The 22900-nt window shown below is 43.0% G+C and overlaps 1 protein-coding gene across 1 annotated transcript; it reads right to left on the bottom strand.

Moving 5' to 3' along the window:
• Nucleotides 1–10728: 10728 nt before the first annotated feature.
• Nucleotides 10729–13366, bottom strand: Txndc2 (thioredoxin domain containing 2). Its single transcript, XM_013146649.2, has 2 exons — nt 13075–13366; nt 10729–12828 (listed from the first exon to the last, which is right to left on the bottom strand). The coding sequence occupies exons 1-2, from the start codon at nt 13157–13159 to the stop codon at nt 10970–10972; spliced, it is 1944 nt and encodes a 647-aa protein (XP_013002103.1). The 5' UTR covers nt 13160–13366; the 3' UTR covers nt 10729–10969.
• Nucleotides 13367–22900: the final 9534 nt, after the last annotated feature.

The following is a 22900-nucleotide window of genomic DNA, read 5'->3' as shown; positions in this document are numbered from 1 at the left end:
ATCTGTGTCTCTTACACTGTTATGATCTGTTTTGTTATGTTTAATTTTACCCTCTTTAAAAATAAAAAAAAAAGGAGTGAAACCTCCAGCGAACCACTGGGTCCCAGCTCTGTTTGTTGCAACCTTGCAGACCCAGCTAGCCCACACTAAAGCTCGCTGACCAACCCAAATCAGAACGGAGCTCAGCTCTTTCTCTGGCTGCCAAGCATATAACAAATAGCTTCCTCATTCCAAATCACAGCTTATAGACACTGAGTCCTGGGACCCACCTTAAAGTCTAACCAAGGACAGCCTGAGATGCACAGAACTAAGTCTCCAGAACAATAAAACCGTAGACTGGAGTGCAAAGCCATAGGGCTATGTGCATTCAGGATCAGGGGTGCTGACCATGACACTGCAACCTAAGACTGAAACTGTAAAAGCCTTGCAAGACAAAATGCAACCAGCAATTTTTTTTCCCTTTAATTAAACGGCAGGATATAATATAGTAACCCACTTTGACTTTCTATTATCTCGATTTGAAGCCCTGTATTACTCTCACCATCTTGTTTTTGACTGATGTTCCCCTATTCTGTTTTGCTGGATAGTATCAGGTTCGAAAGTTTAGGCATCAGCTGAGAAGATAATGAGATTCATTATAACGCCCATTCTCATTGACTTTTATCTACTTTTGAAGACCTACAATGTCTCCAATGGTTTGGTCTTGTCGGTTTTGTTCTTTACTGTTTTGTTCAATTGTATTATAACTAATGATATAGGCAATTCTATTAGAGATAGCGGGAGGCATTACGGTAACCATTGTTGATCACCTTGTATTATGTTATTATATTATCTATTATGTCCACCCTTTTGACTTGACCGATTCTGTTCTGTTATGTCACATTTGGTTTTACTCTCTTCCAAAAAGCAATAAGAACCGTGGAAGCAATGAAACCCAAAATGTGTAACAGTCATTGTACAAAAGAGAGGAAAAGAAAGTGCTCTAAACTATATAACTGCATGTATATTTAAGGGTATAAGATAGAAAATGATATCACAGAGTTTTATTGGATCATTGAACAGAACTGTTTGCAGTATCATTGTTGGAATGTCCACTCTACAAGCTTTGGTCTTGTGACTTGAACAATTATTTCTAAGATGGCAGTATGTAATCCATTAACTAGTGATTTCCTACTGTTCATTTTTTTCTTCTGTAAATCTGTATAACTTGTACCCTTTCACTGTTTTATTTTCTTTTCTCCTTAAATAAAATTTTTTAAAAAATGCAACCAGCAAAGACTCAAGCCTTTTTCAGAGCTGAAGCCCTGAAGATCCTTTCTCACTGGCAGACCAGGGAGAAAGGTGTGTGCATGCCTCCTGGCCCCCTCCATTAGCCTATGCTCGAGCAGAAACTGCTGCCAGTTATGGCTTCTGTGCGTGTCAGGCACCAAGTGCTTGCTCATTACCGATAACAATGCGAAGCCCTAACTGCAAGAAAAGAATATGGCAGATTCTGGGGGCAGTTGCAAAGATGTGCAGGAGCGAGCCCCACAGGAGTAGGGCACCTCATCACTAAGAAGTGATTCTATGGTGCGTGTGCATATGTGCACCATCCAGCCATTAGGTCATGAGTTACAGAAAAATACAGGGGCATATCTGCAATTCATACTCATGGAGAGATCCCCAAGAAGGCTGGCCTGGATGAGCCCCAGACTTCAGTGTGAGGCTTCCCTAGGCTGGGTAACAACCCCTTCTGACCATATATTCCAAACTTAGTAACTGAGACTAAAGGAAATGCTGCTGAAGTGACCAACACTATGTGTTGCCAGTTGGCTTTCCATCACTGTGACAAAATACCTTAGACAATCAACTTATAAAGAGAAAGGGTTTGTTTTGCATCATGTTTTTGGGAGTTTGGGCTCATGGTCTCCTGGTCCATTGCTTTTGGGCCTGTGGTGGCACCTTCCATCATGGCGGAGCACATGGTAGAGATACCTGTACACTCTATGGTGGCCAGGAAGTGAAGAGAAGCCAAGGTCCCAGTACCCTCTTCAACGACCAAACTTCCTCCTGCTAGGTTAAAACAGTCATTGTGGGTGAGGGCTGAGAGTTCCAGAGACCTGTAGGAGGACCAGAAGGAGCAGCAGGGTGCAAAGGAAAGAGGCCCTGGGCAGGCTCACCTGATAGCGTGACTTTCCCCTGACCATGAGAAGATTTTTTGGTCTCAGCCCACAACTACTGAGCCAGATTTTCCAGTCCAGAGGCCTAAAACCTGAAGTTTTAACGGGTATTTGTGATTTCTGTGTTTATGAGCCTGAAGACCCTGATTTATACAATCCTGGGCCCCATGCAGGATGTCCCCACCGTCTCCTCAGACAGAAGTCAGCAGACCGCGTGATTACCTTGCCGAGGAATACAAAGCAAAGCGACCCTGCGTGGCCTGGGGCCACTGAGTCATGAGCACCATCTTCCTCCCAGGTCAGGGAGTTCACTTGGCGAGATGTCCCAGGGTCCTTGCTACCCTGGACACCGTGGTCTGCGCAGGGAGACCACAGACCACTCTGGAGCCATGTGTTCCTGGCTTTCAGGGGTGCCCTGTTCTCATCTGTGGGGCTGAACCTATGGAAGAGAGCAGCAGTCTCCTACAGTGTCCCCCACCTACTCTGAAATGCAGCATGAGCACAGGCAGCTGGGACCCCTGCATGTTACTTAGCGATGGTTTTTGAGGTCACGCACCCCTAATGGACTCCCCCGCTCTGGCCTCTGAGGCTCATTTTAAGCAGAAACGTGCTGAATTGCGCCTGCCCCAAATCCTTATCCCCAGCACCTCGGGTTTTATTTGAGCAGGGCCTTTAGGCGATGAAGCTGAAGAACACTGTTAGAGTTGGTTCTTCTCCAGCTGTCTGGCCAGTGTCCTTGTAAGAGGAAGAAGTCCAAGCACAGAGACCCCAGGGATGAACAGGCACAAGAGGGTGACCATGTGGGGACAATGCAGCAGAAAGGCAGGCACCCAGCAGCCAAGGACCAACGCCTCACCAGAAACCAAGTCCACAGCCACCTTGCCATGGACTTCTAGGCCCTTGAAGGTGAGAACTAAATGTGCATACTGTGGTATTTGTTATGCAACTGAGAAGACAGATACATGTTGAAATGTGCTGGGCTACGTGCACCCGTTATGCGGCCCTTTTCCACAGTGGGTGTGGCAATCTCACCTCTCACCAGCGATGCAGGAACTGCCATCTCCCTACCTCTTACGGATGCTCCACTATTGAAATCTTGTTGACTTTCATTTACATTTCCCTGTTTCTTCCAAAACTGTCAGTGTTTATCACCAATTTGCCTTTACTTTAATAGGAACTGACTGTATTTTTTGTCTATGTTCCTATGGGAGTATTACATTTTTCTTACTATTTCATAAAAAGATGGTTCTTGTTTTTGATTTTGTTTTGTGGGACCAGGGATTGAAACCCAGAACCTTTACATTGAGCTGCAATGCTACTCCTCTTTTAATTTTTTATTTGAGGGAGAGTCTTTCCAAGTTGCTCAGCTGGGGCTTGAGCTTGCCCTCCTGCCTCAGCCTCCCAAAGTGATAGAATTTCAGGCATATGCCACCACATTTGTAAGAATATTTTTGTAGTAAATCTATTAAATCCTGAATTGTGCATTTGATAAATATTATGTCCATCTTTTATTTATATATTTTCATGGAAAAGTTTAAGTTCAAATGTATTTATTTAATTACAGTTATGTTTAGAAAATAATTTTTCACTTGAGAATCAGATAAGAGTTTAGCTGCCTTTGTTCCTGTTTTTTAATGATTTCATCTTTAACCCAACTTATGTTTATTTTGGTTCTGGCAGAGGAGTAGAATATGAATTTTTTTCCCTCTCAAATATCACAATTTCACCATATAATTTTGTGGGAAAAACCCCACTAATCTTCCTTCAAATTGAAATGTTTCCTTTTTCACATATTATTAGATACCGGGGTCTGGTTCTCGGTTACTATGTTTTCTTGCTCTTTTTTTCCATTACTAATACACTGTCTTACCATTGCTGTCTCAATTACATATTAACGTAGCAGATGGGGCAAATGTCTCCTCATTCCTTCTCGTTTTCCTATATGTTCTGGAAAATTACGCTCAGGGAATTTCAGAGTATTTTGTCAGGTTCTCCCAGTTGCCCACTGTTGGAATCCCACTGTAGACTAATAAGCGTCTTTCAGTCCTTTTCTCCACTGGCGAACATGGCCTGACTATCTGGATTCAAGTTAAGTTCCATTTAACTTCTCAAAGGACTATTGCTGGACATCTGATTTTATCAGCACTGTGGCTGACACCTTTTCCTGTACTGATCCCAGTAGCTTGTCACTGAATCGCATGAGTGTTACTGCTCTGAGGGTATTCGCCAACAATGGCCACTGCACTTTCTTGTTCATCCCAACAAGATTTTCCACTGACCCAGGCTCTAGTTAGAATCTCATGACTCATGGCCAATGGAATCATCTGGAATTGTCCTTGTCTTTACAGATCCTTATTTCTCCATTGTGAATACACGAGGTAAATAAGGTGCTTGGTTTGTTTTCTCCTAATGCTGCAAAATAAGTGCGCTCAGTGGCACTACACTCGGTGTCTCTACTGAGCATGCTGCTGACCAAACTGCTGCTCAGCTGAGATCAAGGGCAGAGGTGCTCATTGCTCTCAGTCTGCAGGGCACACATCGCTGAACCGCGCAACAGCAGCAGAGAGTGCACCTGCTGCATCGTCTTGGTGGTTACGTCCCAGATAAAACCAGCCTTGTTCAAGGGCAAATAGGAATGAAAAGCCAGAGGAAGCTGTTCCACCAGAGAGGAACAGAAGGGATACAGTCAGCTTCAGAGAAAGCCTTTTTCTATGCAAAAGCAAAAGGTACACACTTGAACCCAGAATCCCTCCACTGCAAAATGCTTTGGCATTGCAGGTTTGGTTTTACTAAAGATTGTTACCAGGAAGAGCCATCTAAAAGGGTTCTGAATTTATTACTTTAGAAATCTGACTAGGGGCCAGGCATGGTGGTGTACACTTATGATCCCAGTATTCTGCGAAGCTGAAGGAGGAGACTGCAAGTTCAAGACCAATGCAGGTGAGGGGAGGAGCAAAGATGGCGGATAGATAACAGCAGGCTACAGAGGTTCTCTGAGATAGTCAACTTAGAATTCAACATAATACAGCATGGGGAGTCCTGGACAGAGGCAGATGAATTCTCTTGTACCAAGAAGAAACTACGTTGAGAAGAACCAATCAAACATACAGTTCCAGTGCTATTACTGGAACAACTAAAGATTCAGTGCTCCTACTGCAGTGCCCGAACCCAAGCAGAGGCGACTTACCAAGCTGTCTGAAATTCCACCGCTTCGACTCACTGGAAACGCAGTCACATGGAGGTCATGGATTGTTGAGTCGAACAGAGAGCTGAGTTAGTGGGGAACCTGCATTGACCTGTGGTGAGTGACGGGAATAAAGCCATTCCACAGATAAGGGGCCTCCAACTTATGACATTCTGTGACCAGGCAGGACTGACAGGAACAAGGGGCAGCAGTGATTTCAGTCAATTTTTCCCTTCCCAAACAGGATTGGTGGAGTGAGCTCGGCCTGGGTCACGTGACCTGGCTGAGAGCCAATAGGTTATCTAAAATCAATTCTCTATGGCGGTGGTGCACACTAATACAATGAAGGCCTCAGCAGGTTGACTGATTTGGAGGGGAGGAGCCATCATATGCTGACCCTGTTTACAACTCACTAGCACACTGCAGTGGGAAGGGTCACCTAGCCAGTGTGCTTCAGAAGAATTGTAACCAACAAAGAAAGAAACTGAGGCCTCCTGGAAGAAACAAAAAAGATAGGAAGAGGAAGCAACAACAGAAAGTCCCCAGGTCCCAATCCTGAGAACACTGACCTGGGACAGGTAAATACAAAGGAGAATTAGGTTAGCAAACATGCAATATCAGACACGTCACCAGTGGACATAAAGAGATATCTTCAGGACCTCATGAGTTCAAAAGGGAAATATTTAGCCAAGTAAAGCAAGATATAAGATTAATAAAAGATGCTAAGCACCCTTCCAGAAGATCCAGATGGAAGAAGGGAGGAACTCAAACAAAGGAGAGAACCATTTGATGAAGAATATAAAAAAATATAGAAAACATGAAGCAGATTCAAAGAGATTACCAGGAAATTTAAAACTGTATGGAAAGATGGCAAAACTGTTTGAAAAAAACTAAGGATAGATGATCCAAACTGGAGGACAGTTTTGCAATGTGGGATTATGAAAGGGAAAACATTTTAAAAAATAACAAGGAAATAAGCAGTAACAATACAAAGGCTAGAAGATGACAAGAGGATCTATAACTTAAGAATAAAGAATGTAAATGAAGAAGAAGGGGTACAAAGGAACTTACAAAAGCTATTCTCAGAAATAATTAAGTAAAACTTCCCAAACATAGGAAAAGAAAATGATATTCTGATTTTTGAGGCATACAGAACTCCAGCCACCTACAACCAAAACAGAGCCACACCCAGGCATATAATAATCAAGATCCCAGAAATTCAATATAAGAACACAATATTGAAAGCTGTTAGAGACAAGAAACAGGTCACCTATAAAGGAAGGCCCATCAGAATCATGGCAGACTTCTCGACACAAACCATCAAGTCAAGAAGAGCCTGGAATGGAGTGAAATATTCCAAGCCCTAAAAGAAAATAACCTCCATCCCAGATTGATATGCCATGAAAATCTGTCTCTAGAAATTAATGGAGAAACAAGATGCTTCCAAGACAAAGAGGAACTTGGGAAATTCGCAAGCACCAATCCAACTCTCCAGAGAATACTGCAGGGCATTCTAGAGAAAGAGAAAAGTACCAGGATTCCAGGAACAGTGGCAGAGAGGCCTCAATGAATGGAGCAGAAAACAGAATGAAGAAGATAAGCAGACAATTGATGGCAAAAAAAACAGCATAACAGAAATGAGGCAGAGAAGGTTGGTTATAATCTCTAATATAGATGGCCTTGATACACTAAATTTGAAAAAAGAATCAGGGCTGGGGATTTAGCTCAGTGGCATAAGCACCTGCCATGCAAGCAGGCAGTCATGAGTTCGATCCCTGGTACTGATAAAAAATAAATAATTAAAAATAAAAAAAGAACCACACGTGGAATAGATCAGGAGGTAGGGTCCACCAAGATGCTATTTTTAGGAAATATAATTAACATGAAAAAGAGTACATGGACTGAAAATCAAATATGAGAAAACAATGCTCTATGTGACAGAGAACCAGAGAGTAATAGGGGCAATTAGAACAGTATATGTGTATAGGTTGGAAAGACAGGCTTTAATAGATAAAGGAATACAATTGGAGATCAAGTCCAGGAGACAGAAGGTTCAGAACCACTTAGGTAAACAGCACGTTGCACCCCCCCCACCACCACCACCCGATTTAAAACCAAGGGTCTTGGTGAGACCCAAAAATGTACAGCGTATCCTGGGGAAGTAAAAGGGGAGACAGAGTCTTAAAAAATATGGCAGAAGATATTGTTAATAGTGTATCAGGATTTAAAACCCACATTACTTGCACCACTCTGCTTAGATTTTATTCTGTCCCAGTTTGTCTACTTACATTAGATTTGAGGGCACAGACAGCTATCCCCAAAATACCAGCATATAGCACAGTAATCATCTTTAATTTCCTGGAGCCCTGTATGACTTCCACTATTTTATGATGACTGATCTTAGTTCAATCTGGTTTGTTTGATTGCTGTTTGATATCCACAGATTTTATTCAAAACTGATATGATTGATAGTATCAAGTCTGAGAGTATAGGCAACTACACTGAAGATGACAAGACTCACTATGATACACATTCTGGTTTGATTACTGCCTGTTTTTGAAGTTTTATACTATCTACAAAGTTGTGTTTTCATTAATACTGTTATGTACTGATCTATTCAATTATACTGTGTCTGATGATATAGCCATATCCATTGGAGATAACAAGAGACAACACAGGAACTATGGTAGAACCCTTTGTAAAATGGTCTTATATGTCTTTTTCATTTCTTATGTTTATAGGACTATGTTTTGTTTTGTCTTGCTTTGTTTTGTTTCTTCCCTCTAATATAGAAAGGATAGAAATTCATGTTAAGACTCATGCATGTGCAGAACCTATAAACAGTTTATGAGAACTGATCTTATGACACATGATGAAATGAACAAATACTTTGAAGAAAAAGAGACACTAAAATACCCAGTGCTGATACGGGAGTGTCACAATGTGACACCCAGCAATAGTATTAGTCTTTGTTCAGAGTGATATTAGCCTGCTTAGTTTGTTCAGTCTCAACATAATTGAAGATATGGATAACTTCATGTATGTGGTGTATAGGATTGATAACCATATTTCTGAGTTTTTGTTGGATAGTTGAACAGAACTGGTTGCAGTCTCACTGTTTGAATCCCCACTTTATATGCTCCACTTTAGTACCCTGAATAACTATTTGTAAGAGGACAGTCTGTAAACATCAACTAGTGATTTCTTATTGTTTATTTTTTCTTTGAAAGTATGTATTATTTCTACCTGTTTTCTGTTTTGTTTAGTCTTTCTTTAAATAAATTTTTTTTAAAAAGACATACAGTACCCAGATGATCCCAGAGTGTCATGATGTGAAATCCAGTAATACTGTTATTCTTTGTTCAGAATGATTTTAGCCTGCTTTAATTTGTTTAATCTCAACATAAATGAAGATATGGAAAACTGCATGTATGTTTAAATGTATAGGATTGACAACCATGTTACTAAGTTTTTGTTGGATAGCTGAGCAGAACTGTTTGCAGTCTCATTGTTTGAATCCCCACGTTATATGCTCCACTTTAGTATCTTGAACAACTATTTGTAAGAGGACAAACTGTAAACATCAACTAGTGATTTCTTACTGTTTATTTTTTCTTTGAATGTATGTATTATTTCTACCCATTTTCTGTTTGTGTAGTCTTTCTTTAAATAAAAATTTTAAAAAAAATACCAATGCAGGCAATTTAGTGACCCTATCTTACAATTAAAAAAAAAAGAAAAGAAAAGAACTGGGGATGCATCTTGGTGTGAAGGCTCTTGGTTCAAACCTAGAACTGCAGGAAGAGGGAAGGAGAAAGAAAGGAGGAGAGAGGAAGAAAAAAGAAGGAAGGAAGAAAAAAAAGAAGGAAAGGAAAGGATAGGAAAGGAAAGGAAAGCAAGTCTCATCCAGAACACATCTAATGTTCAGTGTCTCGAATTTAAGGTCCCAGATGAGAAACTTTATTGAGATCAAGTTAAGGCCCTGGTTACTTTTTTCACATTACAAAGCTTGTTTATTTTGGACAAGCATATCTGGGTATTAGTGAGGTCCTCTTTCTTTTCCCGGCCATCAAGCAGCTCAAAATAAAAGCCTGGCTCTCACTGAGAACAATTACCAGGCCCACAGAGCCCACAAGTTACTCACTGTATGCTTCTGATTTCCTCTCGTTTAACAGCCTCATCATTAATTTGCCTTTCCTGGAGGTCATTCCAAACCTGCTCTGGACCAGTGCGTGAATCACGGGTCCACCTGCCATATTTGCCTGCGGCTGCTGATGGTGCCAAGGAAGCCTGTGTCTCACCAGGCATCAGCAACCCCACTCTGAGACTCAGCCTGGGGATTGCTGTGCAGCTGAGGACATCAACCGGACACATGAAGCCTGCCAGGCTCTGTGGTGGACTGGGGGTCAAGGCCACCCCACAGAGGAAGCTGCCACTCAGCCCCCAAGAGGAGATTTGTCTCTTAAAGTAATGCAAGTCTCAGGTTGCCAGAGCTTACCATGTTTCAAGAAAAGCTAGAAATTTGGACTTAAAGGGAAAGGTAGTTCTTAAAATATTGCCAACAAATTCATATTTCTAAACAACATTCTGAGCCAATGAAAAACAGCACAGTGGCACCCAGGTGGGCAATGGGAATGGGAATAATCACTCAGGGGCTATAAGCATTCAGCCCCATGCAATGAATGGATCCTAGAGCCCTGCTGTGCACACAAGGCCTGGGATTAGCAATACAGCACTGGCCACCTAAAATGCATTACGAGGGCAGAGAGCACCAACACAGCGTGCACCTAATTATAAGAAAGGCGGAGGACACAAGGTAGCCCCTCGGAGATCCTGGGGTCGCCAATGTGTGCCCTTAGCCAAACTCATCTGGTTTCCCACAAGTTCTTAAGGTCCAGACCTCAGCAGTAACAACCCCTTGGACCAACCCATCACCTGTGGGCCACACCGGGTCCTCTGGGCCCAGGGAGCCCTGGGCATAGGAATTAGGAATCCAGTTGCCACACCAATGAAACAGGAACTTTGCCAGCATGGTGCTGATGTCACAAGGCATGAAGGATCACAGGGCTTAAGCCTCTGAGAACACTGAAGGGCCGAGCTCTGCCTCACACTCTGCAAGTGTAGTTCAGCAGGCTGGGAGCAGCGCCTTGGCCTGTGGGCACCTGCAGCACTCCCTGCACGAGGAAGAGGTGAGCTACAGGGCAACTTCTCCCACTGATGTCCTGAAGAATCTACTCAGAGGTTCCCCAGCCCTGTCAATACACACACATGGCAAAGAGCTCGCCACTCGTTGGTAGTGATACATGGCTACAAAAGACTTTTCTAAAATCCATTGTTGCCCCAAACATCTAGTGAGCAGAACTTCCAAAGGTGACTGAAAAAATAAGCAAGAGAAGAGGACTTCAATCTCCACTCAAGGAGTCTCCAAACTCTCCTCTCCCATCCACAGGCCCATGGTCACAACATGCTCTCATGCCTTGTGCTCTGAAAGCCCACGCTTCATGCTCACAGCTTAAAAAGCTGTGTCCTATATACATAAATTTGTTAAACTTGTTCTTTTTTGCAAATTAAGAAGAAAAAAAAACAAGCTATAACCTACCATTTGCGATGTTCTCAGAATATATGGTTACTTTAATTCTGTAATTATTGCTTTGAGTTTTTCATGTTGGGCACCACAAAGTTCACCCACCTTTTCTTCTTTTTTATAAAAGTGAAAGGTTGGGAGACAAACGATCTCACATTCTATTACCAGCTCCTCACAGTCATCAGCATCCACCTCCAGGAACGTGACATCCTTGTGCTTCAGAGACAGGAAGTGGAAAAGCGGCCGGATGGCTCTGCAGGGCCCACACCACGTGGCTGAGAAGTCCACAACCACCAGCCTCTCCCCAGCTTCTTTGAGCGCCTCGTTGAAGTCCTCCTTGCCTGTGATCACCTTTACCACATCCTCCTCAGGGAGCTCCACCAATTCTTTTTTGGCATCTTCCTTGGGTTCCGTAGTTTCCTCTGAGGACTTGGGGATGTCGCCCTCCCTGGGCTGGGTGGTTTCCTCTGAGGACTTGGGGATGTCGCCCTCCCTGGGCTGGGTGGTTTCCTCTAAGGACTTGGGGATGGCATCCTCCCTGGGCTGGGTGGTTTCCTCTGAGGACTTGGGGATGGCGTCCTCCCTGGGCTGGGTGGTTTCCTCTGAGGACTTGGGGATGGCGTACTCCCTGGGCTGGGTGGTTTCCTCTGAAGACTTAGAAATGTCACCCTCTCTAGATTGAACTGTACTTGCTAAAGACTTGGGAATGTTCTCTTGTTTGGGTTGGGTAATTCTTGCCAAGGACTTGGGGATATTAATGTGCTTTGATTGGATGATGTTTGCTGAGACCTTGAGGATGTTCTCTGGGGTGAGCTGGTAGTGTTTCTCTGAGGACTTGTGGCTGCTCGCTGGGCTGAACTGGTAGTGTTTCTCTGAAGACTTGCGGCTGCTCTCTGGGCTGAACTGATAGGGTTTCTCTGAAGACTTGGGGATGTTCTCTGGGTTGAGCTGGTTTGGTTTCTCTGAGGCCTTGAGGATGTTCCCTGGGTTGAGCTGGTAGTGTTTTTCTGAGGACTTGTGGCTGCTCCCTGGGCTGAATTGGTAGTGTTTCTCTGAGGCCTTGGGGATGTTACCTGGGCTGAACTGGTAGTGTTTCTCTGAGGACTTGTGGCTGCTCCCTGGGCTGAACTGGTAGTGTTTCTCTGAGGACTTGTGGCTGCTCCCTGGGCTGAACTGGTAGTGTTTCTCTGAGGACTTGTGGCTGCTCCCTGGGCTGAACTGGTAGTGTTTCTCTGAGGCGTTGGGGATGTTCCCTGGGCTGAACTGGTAGTGCTTCTCTGAGGACTTGGGGATGTTCCCTGGGTTGAACTGGTAGTGTTTCTCTGAGGCCTTGGGTATGTTCCCTGGACTGGACTGGTAGGGTTTCTCTGAGACCTTGTGGCTGCTCCCTGGGCTGAACTGGTAGTGTTTCTCTGAGGCCTTGGGGATGCTCCCTGGGCTGAACTGGTAGTGTTTCTCTGGGGCCTTGCGGATATTCCCTGGGCTGAACTGGTAGGGTTTCTCTGAGGACTTGGGGATGTCACTCTCTTCAGGCTGAGTTGTTACCTCTGAGGTTGTTGGGATGTTGTCTTCTTTGAACTGGATGATTTTCTCTGAGAACTTGCGGATACTCCCCTGTTTGGGCTGGGTGGTTTTTGCCAAGGCCTCAGGGGTGTTGTTATGTGTGGGCTGTGTGGTTTCAGCTGAGGATCCAGAGATGTTGCCTTTTATGTGATGCATACTGTTTTCTGGGATCCTGAGGATATCACTGTTCTTCTGTAGGAACCCAGACTCTTCTGTGGACATGTGGAGTGTGTTGCTCACCACAGGGACAAAGGCCATCTCCTCCATGGCCTGAGCTGTAACCAAGAACTCTGGGACTAGAAGAGGCACATTCCTGGATGGCACCTGTAATGGGCTTTCTGAACAAAAAAGTAAATAAATAAAATAAAAATGCAAAAGAAACAAAACGTATCTACTCCAGGACAGAGTGATGTCATTCTTAGAGATCACAAATGAAGTCTGATGAACAATGTGTTAATTTAAATAACTTCGTCCAACAGAAGGCTAAGCAGGGTATGATCAGATGCATTATTTATACACATAATACTGCCACCTACTTCCCAGGAGAGTGGGCCCATAAGGTACCTTCCTCCCTGCCTCCTTACCATTGGGGTCACCTTCATGTGTTTCTTCTTGAGGGTCCAGTATTGTGTCTGGTTTTTCTGAGGCTCCAGCTTGAGCATTTTCCATTTCTGGTTCCTTTTCTACATCCACTCCTGTTCTTTCTTAGAAGCCTCTGGGTGAAGACTGTACCTTCTAACGTTTTCTGACCTGTGCAAGCTAACACCAAAATTACATTCAGGTAGCACTTTACAGTTGGTTTCCTGTCTTAGTACTACCAATAGGAATATCAGAGAGCTTTGTGGTGGCCTCATGCTGTTGGCCACACTGTGCCTAAGGCTGTAAATACACAATCCTGGTCATTATCTCCTACAGCATACCAAGTCACTGAGGTAAAGACCATTATGATCAGCACCTTACAAATCATGTAGCTCACTCCAAGTCATAAACCCAGGGTGGGGGCTGTCCCAAGGCCCACACTCTGTTCCCCTGCCATGGGCTGTACTCTGTTGAATGACCTGTCCAGCATAGATAACATGAAACTACTCTTCTGGAATCTTCCTCCAGGATTCTCTAGCCTCAGCTTACTCTTTATGACTCATTCATTGTTTCTGTCCATTTTCTGCTACTGTAGAAAAATATCTGAGGCTAAGTCCTTTATAAAGAGGAGATTGATTTAGCTCGCAGTTCTGGAGCTCCAAGGGCATGGCACCAGTATCCTTTATGCTCTGGCAAGGGTTCATGGTGGATGGATGCACAAGAGTGGAGCACATCAAGAGGGAGAGGCCCTGGAAGGGGGGACATGTGGGGGCCCTGGAAGCCAGGACAGGTGGAAGAGCCAGAGCCAGCTTTGTACTCATAAAACCCTTTCAAGATGATGGTTCTCCTGGAGAAGCTTGTCGTGCTGGTTTTCCTGATATGCATGCAGCTGTTCTCATTATCATTGAAGAAGTTCATCTCCTCACTGTTGCTGAGGACGGCTATGGTTCTGTTTGGGGGAGCTCTGCTCTTTACCTTGAGCATCACTTCCTGGCTCCAGTGTAGATCCCTCTGCTGTGGGCACAGATCCTTTATCCTTCTGGTTCAGCCATTCTAGTTTCTACCATTGACCATTGGGCCTTCCCAGTACAGATCCTTGACACAGACTTGCGTGAGACATTGTCATGGGCTCTGCCTGTACTTTGACTAAACCTTGTGGCCAGATAGTCACAGCAATGACCCCACTTCACGGTACCAAAATCTGTCTAATTACTCTCCCATTTCTGGGACAAAATACTCAACAACTACAAGTTAAAGGAGGAAAAGTTTATTTTAGCTCACTATTTGTACAGATATTATTCCAGCTGGATCCAAGGCAGGATGATGCGATAGAGAGATGGCAGAGGAGAAACAGTCCATGGAAGAGCAGGCAGAAAACTGCGAGCCTGCCTTCCTTCTGGCCTTTTATATTCCATCCAGGCTACAGGCCTACTGGTTGTTGCCACCATACCCAGGGTGAGGGTTCCCTCTTTAATAAATCCATTCAGCCACACTCAGAACTATGCTAATCCAACTAGGGACTAATCCAATACCACACACCTTTAATCCACACGGACTTTAGATCCAGCCACCCCCAAAAAGCTCCACCTATGAGCACATGAGGATTTTGAGGGACATCTAGAAACAAACCATAACATAAAGAAATGCAAATTAAAGCACTAACAGCATTACTTTCTTTGTTTATCAAGTTGAATTTTAATGTCTTCCTGGTAGTTATGAATCATAACCTGTTCTAAAGCATTTTGGCAACATCTACCCAATGTCTTTAAAATGTCTACCAATAGTTCTAGGAATTTGAGTTTAGAAATTTATTCTGGAGATAACAACTGGCTACAGAGGCTCCCTGAGATAGTCAGCTTAAAATTCAACATAATACAGAGTGGGGAGCCCCAAACAGAGGGAGATGAATTCTCTCATCCCAAGAAGAAATTAAGGTGAGAAGAACCAACCAAACATACAGTTCCAGTGCTATTATTGGAACAACTAAAGGTTCAGTGTTCCTGCTACAGCAGGCAACTTGCCGACCATCCGAGGTCCTGCCACCTCAACTCACTGGAGACACAGTTACATTGAGTATGGGGGTTGGCAAGCTGAACAGAGAGCTGAGTTGGCAGGGTGCCTCCATTGACCTGTGGTGAGTGATGGGAGTGGAGCCATTCCATAGGAAGGAGGGCTCTGGAAGATGACATTCTGGGACTGGGTAGGACTGGCAAGTACAAGGGGCAGCAGTGACTTCAGTCAGTTGTTCCCTTCCTGAATGGGATTGGTGGAATGAGCTCAGCCTGGGTCACATGACCTGGCTGAGACCAATAGGTGATCCTAAATCAAGTTCCTACAGTGGTGACATACACTAACCACACTAACCCAGTGAAGCCTCAGAAGTTTGACTGACCCGGAGGAGAGGCAGTGCAAAGTAATACAGTGCAGGCTACAGCAGCTTGACTGACCCAGAGGAGAGGCGGCACATAGTAATACAGTATAGGCCACAGCAGCTTGACCGATCCGAAGGGGAGGGGCCAGCATACGCTGTCCCTGTCTGCAACTCACTAGCACATGACAGTGGGAAGGGTCATCTAGCCAGTGTGCTTCAGAAGAATTGTAACCGACAAAGAAAGAAACTAGGGCCTCCTAGAAGAAACAAAAAAGATGGGAAGAGGAAGCAGCAACAAAAAGTCCCCAGGTCCTAACCCTGAGAACACTGATCCAGAACAGGTAAATAAAAAAGAGAATGAGAACAGCAAACATGCAATATCAGACACAGGGCCAGTGGACATAAAGAGATATATTCGGGACCTCATAGTTGAGTTCAAAAGTGAAATATTTAGCAAGATATAACAAAATTAATAAAAGAAATACTAAGCACCCCTCAAGCAGACACAGATGGAAAAAGGGAGGAACTCAAAGGAGAGAACCATTTGATGAAGAATATAAAAAATATAGAATACATGAAGCAGATTCAAAGAGATTATCAGGAAATTAAAAACACTATGGAAAGATGGCAAATCAGCTTGAAAGAAACTAAGGATAGGTTGTCCAAACGAAGACAATTTTGCAATGTGGGATTATGAAAGGGAAAACTTTTTAAAAATAACAAGGAAACAAGCAGTAACAATACAAAGGCTAGAAGACAACAGGAGGATCTATAACTTGAGAATAAAGAATGTAAATGAAGAAGCAAGGGTACAAACAAAGGAACTACAAAGGTTGTCCACAGAAATAATTAAGGAAAACTTTCCAAACATAGGAAAAGAAATATATGAGGCATATAGAACTGCAGCCACCTACAACCAAAACAGAGCCACACCCAGGCATATAATAATCAAGATCCTAGAAATGCAATATAAGAACAGAATATTAAAAGCTGTTAGAGGCAAGAAACAGATCACCTATAAAGGAAGGCCCATCAGAATCATGGCAGATTTCAAAGAAAAAAAACAGAAATCACTAGTTGATGATTACAGATTGTCTTCTTACAAGTAGTTATTCAAGATACTAAAGTGGAGCATATAAAGTGGGGATTCAAACAGTGAGACTGCAACCAGTTCTGTTCAACTGTCCAACAAAAACTTAGTAATATGGTTATCAATCCTATACACTTGAACATAAATGCAGTTACCCATATCTTCAATTATGTTGAGATTGAATAAACCCAAGCAGGTTAATATCACTGTGAACAAAGAATAATACTATTGCTGGGTTTCACATTATGACACTCCAGTACCAGCACTGGGTATTTTAGTGTCTCTTTTTCTTCAAAGTATCTGTTTATTTCATCATGTGTCATAAGATCAGTTCTCATAAACTGTTTATAGGTTCTACACATGCATGAGTCTTAACATGTATTTCTATCCTTTCTATAGTAGAGGGAGAAACAAAACAAAGCAAGACAAAACAAACCATATTCCTATAAACACATGAAATGAAAAAAACACAGAAGACCTTTGTACAAAGAGTTCTACCATGGTTCCTGTGTTGTCTCATGTTATCTCCAATAGAATTGGATATATCATCAGACACAGTATAATTGAATAGATCAGTACAAAACAGTATTAATGAAAATACAACTTTGTGTATAGTATAGAACTTCAAAAACCGGCAGTTATCAAACCAGAATGTATATCATAGAGTTTGTCATCTTCAGTATAGTTGCCTATACGCTCAGACTTGATACTATCAATCATAGCAGTTTTGAATAAAATCTTCTCTAATTTTTGTAGAAAACTGTTTAAATAACTTGCAGTTCATCGATTCCAAGGATCACTGAGGAGTCCCTAAAAACGATTCCACAGGGTCAGAGGCTGGTAAACCATGGCCCATCAGCCAGCACTTGGCTTGAGAATAATCTCTCACTCAGACCTTAATGAGTTCATTTGATTTTTGTTTTTATTTAGTTTTTTTTCAGACACTACATAGTTCAGGTTGGCCTTGCGCTCACTATGCATCCCAGGCTGGATTCAATCTCAAAGCGAGCCTCTTGCGATTACAGGCATCCACCACCAAACCCAGATGGCCCATTTGTGAATGCAGTGTGGGTGGCTGACAAATTAGTTTGCTAGGGGATCTGTAATAGTCCACCACAACAGGGTACACAACAGAAGTCACTGTGTTCATCTCAGCTCTGGGGGCTGGAAATCCAAGCTCAAGGTATGCTGAGGGCCATGAGGGAGGGGTCTGTCCTAGTCTCCTTCAGTTCATAGAAGGCCATTTTCTCCGTGGATCTGTTCCCGTGTCAATTACCCCTCTTTCCAAAGACAATGGTCCTATTAGGTTAGGGACCCAGCCAACCCACGGAGAAGCTTAACTATGTCTGCAACAACCATATTCCCATGAAAGGTTCACCTTCTGAAGTATGGGAAGTTAAGACAGCAGGATATGGATCTGGGGGGAGATTCACATCAATCTGTAATGCTGCTCTGTACTGCAACAGCCGATGTGAACAGCCCTGACCAATCTGAGTGGACTAATGGAGTCTACTGGAGTCTACCATAGTTACTGTCTGGCCCTTTGCAGGAAAATCTGCTGACCCCTGCCACTGGTGAGCATGTTTACACATGGAAAATATTCAAAATATATTCTTTTTTTTTTTATTTAAAGAAAAGGAAACGAAAAAAAATACACGGAGATTAAAAAAAAAGGGTAGAAATAATACTAAATTACAGACAAACAAAAGGTAAGAAATTGCCAGTTGATGAGTTACAAATTGTCTTCTTCGAAATGGCTGTTCAGGTTATAGAATTAAAGTATTTAGAATGACATTCAAAAAAGTGACCCTACAAACCATTCTGCTTTGTGGCCAAACAAAAGCTCCGTAATATGATTATCAGTCCCACCTATTTGTTTTACATCTCTAAGAGGATAAGGTTAACCATATCAAAACAGAACAGAACATTTAAAAAAAAATAAAAAACAATTTAAAGAAATACAGATTTCAAAGCAAGTCCACTGGAGATCTACCTTATCTAACTGTCTCTAGCTTCTTACAAATAGTTGTCCCTAACTTCACCCACTTTCTATACTTATTGCATATTATAGAACAAATCAAATCATTACAGGATGATGGAGTCTTTTTAGGTCCTCAAGTTCCAGATTAGGGAAGACATTTCCAACTACCATTGCATCTCTCATTCTCTTTGTGATAGCCGTCCCCATCTCTGCATATGCTGAAGTTGAGCTGAAGAAACCAGTCCAGAGTCATTTTAATCAGCAAGCAATAGATTGCTAGAATTTATATTATAATGCTACAAAATAAGCCTCGGGTTTTTCAGGTCTCTTCCTCAGAGTATTTGTTCCTATCCTCTCTGTATTATAGGGAAAACCAAGTCATAACAAGACAGCGAAACAATTTCCTAGATAAACATGCAATGGATAAGACTTATAAAACTATAATATAAATGATCTTCCGTAGCTACTATGTTTTCTCTTGTTATTTTCAATAGATTTGTCGACAACACTGGCTTATTATAGTTAAATATACTATCACCTATTTTTATAAAAACTTATCTTTGACTGCATTGTAGTATTTGAGAGCTGTTACTGATTCATACCAGTATGGATATCCTTTACATCCTGTCATGCTCAGAGTAGTTTCCTCTACTTTTAGGGTTGATTCTAACATGCATACCGATTTCAAATAGGATCAGTCAAGGCCAACCAATAGTCTTATGATTCAGATACAATTAAGATCAGTCATAGTAAGACAATGTAAGTAATACAGAATTTCAGCCTAAGTCAATAGGAAAGTAAGGATAGTTGCCGTGGTATAACCTGCTATTTTTGGTTCTAGAGGTCTGTGTCCTCAAATCTGATATGAGTGGACAGACCAGAACAAATTTAATTCAATCTAAATATGTCACTAGGACTACTGTGTCTTTTAAATTGTTATACACCATTAGCAATGACCTCTGCTTTTTTTTTTTAAATATAGTTTCAGAGCTGTCTCTACCAAAGACTAGCTTACCGTCTCTGCCTCATGTCTGCTACTCCACTTTTCTGCTATAATTTGTCCACCTTATTCCCTCATTCCATGGTCTGCCCCATACATTGAGGCCTCTCTGCCACTGTAGCTGTAATCCTGATATCTCTTCCTCTCTTTCTCTGTAATGTCCTTCAGCGCTCTCTGTAGGGTTGGATTGGTGGCCACGTACTCCCACAGTTCCTCCTTGTCTTGAAAGTATCTTATTTCTTCATTAATTTTTAGAGAGAGTTTTGACGGATATATGAACTTAGGTTGCATATTTTTTTCCTTCAGGACTTGGAATATTTCTCCCCACTCCCTTCTTGACTTGAGAGTTTGTGTTGATAAGTCTGCTGTTATTTTGATAGATTTCCCGTTATAGGTAACCTGCATCTTTTCTCTGGCTGCTTTTAATATTCTGTTTTTTTGGTGGATTTCTGGGATCTCGATTATTATATGCCTAGGCGTAGATCTGTTTTGGTTGCAGGTAGCTGGCGTTCTGTATGCTTCTTTTATCTGGATATCATTTCTTTTTGCTATACGTGGGAAATTTTGCTTTAATATCTCTGTGAATATTTTTTGTATTTCATTTTTGGATGTTCCTGCTTCCTCACTCACATTCTTTATTCTTAGGTTATGCATCTTTTTATCATCTTCCAGTTTTAGAATTGCTTCTTTCTGGTTCCTTGTTATTTTTAAGAGGCTTTTTCTTTCACGTTCATAAGCCCTAAATCTCTCTTCAAGTTTCAGAAGGTTGTCTTTAGTTTCTGTCAAGGCATTTTGCCAATATTCAATGGAGTTTTTAGTTTCCTGATATTCTCTTTGGATCTGTTTCATGTATTCTAAGTTATGCTTAAATTCTTCTTCAGATGCTTCTCTTTCTTTTCTGATTTCCTCAGTTCTTCCATCTGTGTTCTCTTGGGCGGGGCTTGTCATTTCTTTAATTAATCTCTTTATATCTTGCCTCACTTGGATCAGGAGTACATCTTTAAATTCCTCTATGAGATCATGTAAATACTTTTTAATTTCGGCTGATGCTGTGTCGAGCAATGGATGGTTACTGTGTTTGTTCTCTTCAGTGTTTAGCTCTCTTGGGTTTAATTTCTCCTGTTGAACAGCTGGAGATTTTTTTTTATTTTTATCTCTTGTCATGTTTCTGGTTTCTTTCAGACTGTCCTGGAGTTCTCTGGCCCTCTCTGAATTGCTTAGGGCCTTTCAGAAGCGTGCTGGCTTGAGTTTTTGCTGTCCTCCCCAATTTGCTGTTATCTGGGGTAGGTTGGGATGCAGGGGTGGTACAGTCTAGTCTCTAGCCTCTGTGTCAGTTAGCTCATAAATTAGGCTGTACTTTCTGGTTGTCACTGAGTTGTGACCATTCTGCATCCGCCCATTGGGCCCCAAGCAAAGGCCTGGTCTAGCCCCAGTAGCTCCTGCCAGTTCTCCCTGAATCAGAAGCAGCTGGGTAATGGCACAGGATTCTGCCCAGGTCCCAGCCGTTCTCTTCCAAACCTCTCTGTGATAGGAGCTCTAGAAAAGCAGATCTGCCCAAAACCAAGATGGCTCCCACTAAGTTCTCCGTGCGGAGCTGAAGCCAGCAAGCAATCAGACTCTGCCAGGACTCAAGATGTCTTCCACCAGCCCTCCCTACAGGGGGACCTGGTGATGTTACCAAGCTGCGGTTTCTGCCACCAGGCTAATATGTCTGCACCAGATTCTGTGTTATTGATTTCCCCGTGGTGGCGGGCCAGCTGTTCTCTGGTCAAACCCAGCAGCCGCGGGGTTTTCTGTACTCACCAGAGTCCGGTGCAAGTCCCCACTCCGGGACCACCGCACACCAAGCCGTCCACTTTTCCCCACCTCGCGACTCAGCGCTGACCGGTCAGATTTCTGTGCACCGTTTAGATTCGAAACGCCAGAGCTCTGTACATCTGCTCTGGTGCAGCGGTGCAGAACTGGCTGCCACCTGGAGTCTCGATCTGGGTCTCAGTTTCCGCAGTCCCCAAAAGCAACTCAGCTTTTCGTGCTGGGTCCACGAGTCTGTTCGTTGATTTAAGGGCGCGGGATTTGCAGCCTCCGGTCTCAGCACGACTTTAAATCCTCCAGCTGTACTGTCTTGGTTAATAAGAATCGCTATCGATTTGTCTGGTCCTCTCCATGCTGTCTTTTTTTTTAGCTTTGAGTTTGAATTCTCTGGAGAGATTCTTCGCTCGATCCCCTAGCTCGCCGCCATTTTCAGACTCCGACCGTCTCAAAATATATTCTTAACATGTTTATGGCGATATAGTAGTTTAGTTATTCTATTGGTGACTAATATTTGGGAACACTGATGATGATAATGGAATTTCAGAAGTTGAACTTGTATCTTTTTTTATTTTTATTTTTTTTACATCTCCGTTATGGCTTGTGTTTTAATGTCCCCACAAAGCCTCACGTCATCATGCAAGCAGGCTTTTAGAGTTTGTGACACTCAGGTCATGGCACAGTGCTGGGATTAAGGGTGTGAGTGCTATACCCACTGTAGGGCAGGTACCTGAATACAACAAAAAGGACACAAGGGTCTGTCTGTCTTTCTATGTCTCTCTTTCTGCCTCTCTCTCCCTCTCCCCTTGCTGCTTTTGCTATCTTCTGCCCACCACGAACTGATCTCCTTGGCAAAGCCACTGCACCTCATAGCCAGCCAATTACAGACTGAAACCACTATAAACTGTGAGCTAAATAAGCCTTTCCTCCTTTAACTTTTGGTGTTAGTTATTTTGTCTCAGCAATGAGAAAAGTAACTACGACAATTCCACTACCAAGTAGTGACAAGAGAAGTAGTGAAAACAATTATGGCCAGGGCTGGGGATTTGGGTCAGTGCCTGCCTGGCAAACTTGAGGTCCTGAGTTTGATTTCCATACCCCACCCCTGCGCCAAAAAAATTATGGCAAAAGATTTGATGTGAAAAACTTATGAGCAAATGCTTGGCATCACTATGCCTACAGATAACTCAGATTTGGCCCTAAGAAGGAACGCACGGCTAAGTGCAGTGGGGATGCTGCCCCGTGCCGAGCTGGCTTCTTGGTTTTGCCCTGTTGAGTTTTAGCGGTTACTTGTGACTGCAGGAATGAAAGGGAGAAGACTGCCATGGTCGTGCTTTCACTGCTGAGACACAATGCCCAACACCTGCCACTTAAAGAAGGCGAGATTTACCTTCACTCCTGTTTCAAAAGTTTCAGTCCATGTCCTACAGGCTTAAACACAGAAATGGCGCAGTGGCAGGGCCTGTGCAAAGGAAAGATGCTCACATCATGGCTGTCAGGAAGCAGAGAGAGAACCCAAGGGCCAGGAGAGAGAGTCACCCCTAGCCACAGCCCCTGGACCCACCTGTACACCAGACCCA

The sequence above is a fragment of the Cavia porcellus genome, unplaced genomic scaffold (genome assembly GCF_034190915.1).
Source record: "Cavia porcellus strain 051 isolate PalLab524CR breed Dunkin Hartley unplaced genomic scaffold, mCavPor4.1 scaffold_20, whole genome shotgun sequence".
Taxonomy (NCBI): domain Eukaryota; kingdom Metazoa; phylum Chordata; class Mammalia; order Rodentia; family Caviidae; genus Cavia; species Cavia porcellus.
The sequence above is the reverse complement of the archived record's forward strand: the minus strand, read 5'-3'. Positions and strand labels throughout refer to the sequence as shown.

Excerpts from the sequence above, each read along its gene's own strand:
- Txndc2 (XM_013146649.2), bottom strand. The coding sequence starts at position 13,159 with ATGGAAAATGCTCAAGCTGGAGCCTCAGAAAAACCAGACACAATACTG. Across the intron at positions 12,829-13,074 it reads ACATGAAGGTGACCCCAATG|AAAGCCCATTACAGGTGCCA; the intron begins GTAAGGAGGCAG and ends TTTTTTGTTCAG.